Here is an 8,692-nt window from a genome sequence, read left to right as displayed (position 1 = left end):
TTTAGACAGACGGTCCTCATAGGACTGACCCTTCAGACAGACGGCCCAGAAAAGACTGATACACAGACAGACAGATTGCCATATAGGACTGACGCAGACAGACAGACGGCCCAGAGAGGACTGACACAGACAGACAGATGGCCAGAGAGGACTGACACAGACAGACGGATGGCCAGAGAGGACTGACACAGACAGACAAACGGCCAGAGAGGACTGACAGACAGACGGCCAGAGAGGACTGACACAGACAGACAGATGGCCAGAGAGGACTGACACAGACAGACAGACAGACGGCCCAGAGAGGACTGACACAGACAGACAGACGGCCCAGAGAGGACTGACACAGACAGACAGACGGCCCAGAGAAGACTGAGACACAGACAGACAGATGGCCAGAGAGGACTGACACAGCCCAGAGAGGACTGAGACAGACAGACAGACAGATAGCCCAGAGAAGACTGAGACAGACAGACAGATGGCCCTGAGAAGACTGAGACAAAGACAGACAGATGGCCAGAGAGGACTGACACAGACAGCCCAGAGAGGACTGAGACAGACAGACAGACAGATGGCCCAGAGAAGACTGAGACACAGATGGCCCAGAGAGGACTGACAGACAGACAGGTGGCGCAGAGAAGACTGAGACACAGACAGACAGATGGCCCAGAGAGGACTGACAGCCAGAGAGGCGCCCGCCGGAGGGAGGGAGGCCGTCCCGTGGCTTGTGGAGCTGCCAGAGCTGCTGTGCGAAGCCTGGTTGTTCTGACCTGGAGCAGTGAGGCTCCCACCTGTGGGTCACGCCCTGTGCTGTTGATGGAGGGTTTCCTGGCGGAAGGGGCTAGGAACCTTCTGGAATTCTCACATCCATCGTGGTGAGCGGACGGCTGGCTTCATGTTCTCATGCACAGTGTCCGCATTTGTGAGCGCATGTTCGACATTGATCAGGTCAGCGATCGGGCCAAGAGTCCTGCGGTTTTCCTCCGACCTCAGCAGGAAAGCCCATTCCTGGGAGTTTGCCCCCCGCAGCGTGGGGTGGGGGGCACCTAGTGATGGCTCGGTGTGGGTGGGGCACCTAGTGATGGCTCGGTGTGGGTGGGGCAGTGTCTGGCCGGAAGTCAGCCTGCACGCCTGTGCACGGTGGGGAAGCGGGCCTCCGGCTCTGACGCGGGGTCTATGACGGGGGTTCACTGTGCTGGTTGTGACGTGCGCCTGTGTGTGGGACCCCGATTCCCTCCGCGGTCTCTCCGGCTAAATCAGGCCGTTGACATAAATTACATTTTGGATGAAAGCTCTAAAAATGTACGGTTCTCTGTATTTTTATTCAGAACAAGGTATGATACTGATTTGAAATCTTTCCTTAATGCAAATGTATTCCCTTCAGTTCACACCTGGACGCTTTATTGCCAACCTCTGTTCCCCTGGCGGCTGTCAGTCATGCTGAGCGCACCGAGAGCGCCGTCACAGGGCAGCTCGCACAGCTCCGTGTCCTCGCCACGGGAAGGGTGGACAGAGGGGGCAGCCTGGGACAGCGGTCATGACCCAGGACTCCTCCGGGTCACAGTCGGGGAGCGGCTGCTCAGTGCTGAGCAGGGCCCACGGCCTGGCGGCAGGAATTCACCCAGGTGGGAGGGGCTTCTCCCCAGGGGACCCGCACTGGGTGGGCGCCAGGAGCCGCCATGTGATGAGGTGGCCCCTTGGCAACGTGGAGGTTTGCCCCAAATTTCAAATGTGGCTGCGCTCAGCCCAGCAGTTCTACCTAAGAAAGAGGTGAGTGTCTGAGGGCGCGCACACGTGGACTTCCGTGGCTTATTTCAACTGGAAAGGCTTCCGACAGGAGGCAGGGCCCCGACTCCTGTGGAAGGAAGTCCCAGTGGCCTAATGTGCCTGTCGCTCCACCCACTGGGTGAGGACAGTGTGTTTTCTTTGTGTCTTTGCGCGGAGGGAAGTGTCTGTGTTCACAGATGAGCGAGCTAAACGGATTCGCGTGAAGTACATCTATGCCAGAGGGTGATATCGGTGTCGAGAGCTTGGTGCACCTCCATAGCTTTAAAATTCCCTATTACACTATAACTTTGAAATTTAAAACCATGCTGTTTTAGGGGAAAGAAAGAAACCCAAGCCAGAGATTTTGGAGGATTCTAGCCCAAACCAGTCGCCTGTGGGCCCTGGAGAAGCAGCGCCTCCAGGTTCCCCCGCCCCCCCTACCCCCCAACCCCGTCCTGTCGGGAGCCCGGAGCCCAGGGTGTGGGTGAGCTCTCTGAGGAACGGAGTCCAGCTGGGGATGAGGGGAGTCCTCGCAGGGGGCGCAGGCCCACTCCTGGCCCGTCACCACCACCGCCTCCTGGGACATGGCCTGAAGCTGTCTTCGATCCCTGGCAAACCCGGGGCCTGAGAGAACCGGCCGTCGGCACGGCCCAGCTCCCAGCCGGCTCTGATCTTGCAAGGCCACCTCTGGCCACAGGCATGTCCATCCCAGACGGCGAGGAGCCCTCAGGCAGGCTGGCTGCGCATCCCTCTGCCGCCTTGACAGGCCGTCCTCCGGCGCTGAGACAACAGCCCGACACTCTCCCACCCCCACACTCACTATGGGGGAGCTGCATCGGAGTCTCCAGCAGCGCTTCCCGTAGATGAGTCCTGAGTGACTGATGGTGTGAAGCCTGGTGTCCTCAGGGTCTGGTGACACAGGCGTAGGCAGGAGAGGAACATGTAGGTTATGTAGACCGACCGCTAGGAAATGGCAATGCTTACAGTTTTGAAACGCTTTTTTATAGTAATTTTCAAATAACACAAAATTCTCATGAGTGTGGTGTAGATCCATAGCCACCTAATGTTTCCTCTCTCACAGAGTGACGGGCGGGGAACTGTTTGAGGACATCGTGGCGAGAGAGTACTACAGCGAGGCCGACGCCAGGTGAGTGAGTGCCACTGCACCTCCCGCTCCGCAGCGCCCGTGCGGCCTGGACTCACCTCCATCCGGACTCCGTGAGGACATCCCCTCACTGGTGGTTTTCTCTGCGGGATTTCCAAGACGACTCCCTGGGAAAAAAACCTTCGAGTCTGGTCTAAACTTTATTTTTATCTAGTATCTGTAGTTAGAGTGTGCATTTTGTTTTTATGTTCTTTACTGATTAAGACATTTTATTTTATTTTTTTAAAATATATTTTATTGATTTTTTTACAGAGAGGAAGGGAGAGAGATAGAGAGTTAGAAACATCGATGAGAGAGAAACATCGATCAGCTGCCTCCTGCACATCTCCCACCGGGGATGTGCCCGCAACCCAGGTACATGCCCTTGATCGGAATCGAACCTGGGACCTTTCAGTCCACAGGCCGACGCTCTATCCACTGAGCCAAACCAGTTTCGGCAAGACATTTTATTTTTTAAAGCCTCACTAGAATGGCTTCTGCTAAAGAAATACACTTTTTTAGCAGATGTGAGAGATGGAAGATTGACACCCACTGGTCTCCAGTCCCGGCTCCCAGTGTGCCTAGTCACTTACGACTCTTGGACTTCTGTTACATTTCATTAAAATTAAGTAAAATTAAAAGCTCAGTTCTTGGGTCGCACCGGCCACATCTCAGGGGCCAGGGGCTATGATGGGCAGCAGGTACGAGCACCGGCCTCATGGCCTTGGAGCAGCCCAGAGTCACCCGGAGGCCGGTCCTGGTCAGCTGGGAGCCCTTACAGCCCTGGGACCGCATCTGGAAACACCTGTTCAGGAATTCCAGAGGGTACTGAGGCCTTTCCGATCTCGTCACTGACAGATTTGTACAGAAGTTGAAAGTGGCTCCCATTTTGTCTCACTTGAAAGTGCCAGGCTGCCCAGAGGTGACGCCGTGAGCAGCAGCTGCTTGCTTAGGCCGGTGGATCACAGGCCCCTCGCCCGGCACCCTGGGCGTGGCCGCAGCTGGCACTCCCGCCAGCAGCCCGGCCAGGAGGGTGGGTGCCCTATGAGCGTGTGAACGCCGCCTGTGCCGTCGGGCTGGGCCGGCCTCAGTGGCCCGTCTCCTGAGCAGCGGGCTGCGCAGCTCCCTGGTCCCTGCGCACGCCTGCACCTTAGCACCACTGCTCATGGCTTTCTGTGGGCTCACCTGGCATGGCTGGCTCTGCTTTTTCACGGGGTTTCCACTGCCAGAGTCAGCGGGAAAGCTCCGTGTCATGTCTGCCCTGCTGAGTGACTTGCTAGCGGCTCCCGGACCCACACCCTGTGCGAGGCCCCTGCGGCTCCTGCGCAGCCGGGAGAACCTGCGCTGGGGAGGGCGGGGCTCAGGGTGGCCAGCAAGCTGGGGGCTCACTCGAGTGCTCACATGCTAGGTGAGCAGCCAATGTACGATCAAAAACTGCCGGTGAAGTTAAATAAAGATTGTGTCACCATCGAAGGGCCCAGGGTGACGGCAGCCCCGTGGCGGGTCACCGTGCGCGTGCTCCCTGGCGTTGGAGCTCACGGACACGTTCAGGGGAGCCCCACACACACAGGAGGCAACACTCTCTTCTGAGCCACGAGCGTCAGTCGTTCTACAAACCGTTTGCAGGCGTTGGCTGGTCAGGAAGCTCGGGTCCCGCCTGCTCCCCAGGGAACACGGCGAAGGCCTGCGGTGTGGGTGCTGTCTCCTTCCTTCCTCCTGTGACTCCTCAGGCTGGAACCTGTCCCGTAGTTTGAGAAGAGAAAGTGAATTTCCCAGGAAGCAGTGTAAAGGGAGCGTTATATAGAAGGAAACAAGCCCCAGGATTCGGGAAGCTCTGCCAGCCCTCAGACGAGCCCTGGTGCTGGTGGCCGCCTGAGGGCCCGGGGTCTCTGCAGCACCCAGCCCTGACCGCGTGTCGCACTGCCCTGGGTACACCAGGCGGTCGCTGTCCACCGGCTCCCCATGGCGCGCTGCTCCGTACCCTGGTGGTGGAGCGCGTCCTCACTGAGCGCTCGCTTCCTCTGGCCGTGGTGTGGGCCTGAGCTCGGACGCTGCTGGGTGGTGGCCCACGTCACTGTCCGGTGACAGGGATGGAGAGCCGCAGTGGGGGTCCCTCTACCTGAACGGCGTTGGCCAGCAGGGAGCAGGGCCCGAGAGGGGGCACGGCTGGTGCATCTCCGGAGGGGACAGCAAACCGGTGTGGAAACGCCTTTAACATCCCCTGCTCCAGGGGCTCCCGCTGTACCGTTCGCCCCTCAGCTCCTAGCCCTTCCCCAGAAGCGGACCGACTGCCACGGGGTCCACGTTGTGGGCGGACTTTCAGTTCTTCTCCTGGGGACCCCGTTAGTGTTCCTCCGACATGTCGCGCCGGAGCAGCGCTGCCGAGTCAGACGGTAGCTGTGCCTCAGGTCCGACCCTCTCACCTGCTACTTCCCCTGCTTCCCCGGTGCCGTGGTGACCAGGCGGGCACAGGTCAGGTGTGCGAGAGACCCCCACACGCTTGGTCCCTGAAGAGTTTCCCGGGACACGATGGGAGCGGGTACACGTTCTCCTCCCGGAAACCTTCCCTTCTGGGTAGCGTGATCACATTTGCCGCGGGGACAAACGAAGCAGCTCAAGTGGTTTTGCCTGAACGTGCCACAGAGTCCGTGCTGGGACCAGAATCACCAGTACCTTTACTCGGCAGCGTTCAGTTCCCGTGGAAGGTTGGGAATTGGGAGAGAGTGTGATTGTGTGTGTGCTGGGACTGCACTGCCACCGGCACCCGGTCCCCAGCCCCCTCTGCCTTGTGTCTCCGCAGTCACTGCATCCAGCAGATCCTGGAGAGCGTGAGCCACTGCCACCTCAACGGCATCGTGCACAGGGACCTGAAGGTCAGTGCAGCCCACGTCTGGTTGAAGGAGCGTGTGATGTTTCCGTGGAAGAGCCACGGGCAGGCACTTAACCTGGTTCCCTCATTGCTCCCAGCTTTCCACCCACACTGACCGTTGTTAGTGATGCTCTGTCCTCCCAGCTGCTTGTCACAGTGACCGGCCTCACAGCCACGGGGCACCAGGGCATCGCAGCGACAGTGCAGGACGTGCCTGCTCTGGTTCAGGCAGTACACCGGGGCGGGGCCGCACCAGGGGAGGATTTTCACCAGGGGGCGGGGCCGCACCAGGGGAGGCTTTTCACCAGCGGGCGGGGCCGCACCAGGGGAGGCTTTTCACCAGGGGGCGGGGCCGCACCAGGGGAGGCTTTTCACCAGGGGGCGGGGCCGCACCAGGGGAGGCTTTTCACCAGGGGCGGGGCTGCACCAGGGAGTGCTTTTCCTAACCCAGCGCTTGCCTGGAGGCGGAGGCCTGTGACGTGTGCCATCCTCGGACTGCACACCACCTCTGTCCTGAGCCCCAGAGGCCGTGGTGGGGAAGCTGGCGGCACGTGGCTCCCCCAGGCCCTCAGCCCTCGGGGGAGGGGTCCCCGGGCAGGCAGGGCAGGCTTCTTCAGAACACATCGGTGTCCGAGAGTCACCCCATGTGCCCTGTGTCCACACGGGACTAGGAAATGGGAAGAATGGGGAACCACTTGGGGGGGCACACGACAGCTGGAAGATTTTGTTTGTGTTCTAACCTAATTCCTGGATTAAAGGAAGCATCTTTAAGGTGGTTCTTCTAGAACATGCGGGCCCCCCCGTTGGGCACATGTCTGGCAGGACCCTGCTTGTCCGAGGCAGTGGCACTGTGCCGGAGCAACGTGTCTGTGCATCCGGGAAGGTGGCACGCCGGCTGTCTGCCAGGCAGGGCCGGCTCCTGAGTGTGTGGGGACCGCGCTGCCCCTGCTGTTGGCGCACAGTCACTGCACTCAGGCCGCTTGGGCCAGGGGGCACGAAGGGGTGTGGTGCCCGGACTGTTGACTACAGTGCCGTCTGCGACAGATCCATTGGAGAGCGTGGGCTCATTCGCACTCGGGACGAAACACGGTCCTCGCCCGCTGAGACTTCGGTTCCGTGTCTCCAGTGGCGGCGAGCAGCACGATGGCTCCCTCGTTCTGAACTCGTCTGCGGACAAGGGTCAGACCCCGCAGCCAGGCCATGGGGCCCCTATAGCGAGTGGGCGGTTCCCCAGGTTCCAGAGCCGCAGGCAGAGTCACTGGTAGGTTGTGGCCCGTGAGGGACGCCAGCCCAGGAAGGCGGAGGACGCCAGGCGTCCTGGTTCCTTCGTACGTGCCTCCCGGGGACCCGGCAGGCCCTTCCAGTAGGTGAAGGTCACACAGATGTGCTGACCAAGCAGGGTGGACGGAGCACACGCACATCCGGACACTCTAGGACGCCACTCAGCCCCTCGTGCCACGGACGACGAGGAACGTGGATTCGGGACGTGAGCGAAGGAGAGGCCTTGGCTTCCCGCCTGTGCCTGTGCCGTTCAGAGGAGGCGGCCGAGAAACGGAAATGAAGGGAGACGTGGGCAGGAGCATCTGCGTGTGAGCGCCGTGTGGGCAGCAGGTCTTCGTTTGAGACCTCGGCCTGGCCAGGCGTTGGCAGCGGGGCAGCGGCTCGAGCGGCTGTGTGTCCGGTGGGCCCCTGGGGTTTCTCATGGGCAGACCTCTCTAGTGTGTGTCTGGAAGAATACGTCTCTAAAGATCCACAGCGCGTTACTTGAGGGTGAGATTTGTAAGCAAAACGTTGCCTTCGTTTCCGGAATCTTCCTTTCACCTCAGTTTGCATCTGAGAGCATTCAGTGTCGAAAGCACAGGCGTGGTCAGTGGTGTTTCCTTCGGACGGCGCTCGGACTGCGCGTCCGCTAGCCCTTCGCAGGTCCCCTCCCCGTCGGGATAAGGGGGCAGCACGTTCCTTTGAAGATTCATTTTTCTGGTGCTTATTCCTTCCACACCGTGCGCAGACAGAGCCCTTCCGTTCCTTGTCAGAACTCAGAGCTGCTGATTGCCAAGCAGACCTACAGGACGGGCACGTTTTTATGCGATGGGGTCGGCCGCTCTGTGTGACAAACGGACCATTTGAAATCTTCCTCCGTGTGTGGAAAGCCGAGGGCCAAGGATGGGAGTGTCGCTTCTCTCCCAGGACCTTCGTCCTGCATTTTCTGGGTCGTGACGTGGATGTGTGTCCGTGTCCAAGCTCAGCTGAGCCCTTTGCGGGCGGGAGCGTGCATCGGCGCTGGCGGCGGGCCCGCATGTGAGCTGTGCGCTAAGCTGCTCTCTGACCTGCGAGCTGAAGTCGCTGATTAGAAACTCAGGCCGGGACCTCGGGAAGGCGTGCTGCCGCACGGGGCCGCTTCCCGCCAGGCGGTGAGGTGCAGCATCGCCCGCGCGGCTCTTCTGGGGGAGTGTCTGCTCCGTCCTCCTCTGCCGTTAGAGGACGGGGTGAGCTTCGGGGAGCTCACTCCTGCTTCTGCCAGACTGCTCCCCTGTAGGCCCACTCGGCCCCGGTCCCCGCGTGTTCCTGGACTTGCCACAGCCCTGGCCACTGCTTGTCCTGGCGTCTCGCCCGCACCTGAGAAGGGGAAGGGGGCAGCTGGGTTCCTCCTACCTGGCTCTACACCGAACGTTGCCCTGACTATTCTCAGGCCCTGGTTCCTGTGCTCGTTCAGGGACCATGCCTACGTGTGAGCACAGCTCGGTCATCCACGTCCGTTAGAAGCCCGAGTGTTGCTGTCCATCATCAGAGGCCCAGCTGGGCGTGAGTGGGGTGCGGGGAGCACTGCTGCGGCTCAGGGGGCTGCAGGGTGTGGTGCAGAGCTGAGGGGTGGCAGGAGCCTTCCGTCTAGGAAAGGCAGTGCCAGCACAAGCAGC

At 60.3% G+C, this 8,692-nt stretch overlaps 1 protein-coding gene across 1 annotated transcript in view; it reads left to right on the top strand.

Moving 5' to 3' along the window:
• Nucleotides 1–8,692, top strand: part of LOC102428043 (calcium/calmodulin-dependent protein kinase type II subunit delta-like) — a 139,170-nt gene that overhangs the window by 103,612 nt on the left and 26,866 nt on the right. The window contains 2 exon segments of the mRNA XM_014448543.2: nucleotides 2,846–2,911; nucleotides 5,709–5,781. Of these exon segments, the coding sequence (XP_014304029.2) occupies nucleotides 2,846–2,911; nucleotides 5,709–5,781 (139 nt within the window).

The sequence above is a fragment of the Myotis lucifugus genome, unplaced genomic scaffold, assembly GCF_000147115.1.
Source record: "Myotis lucifugus unplaced genomic scaffold, Myoluc2.0 scaffold_857, whole genome shotgun sequence".
In the NCBI taxonomy this organism is placed as follows: Eukaryota; Metazoa; Chordata; class Mammalia; order Chiroptera; family Vespertilionidae; genus Myotis; species Myotis lucifugus.
The sequence above is the reverse complement of the archived record's forward strand: the minus strand, read 5'-3'. Positions and strand labels throughout refer to the sequence as shown.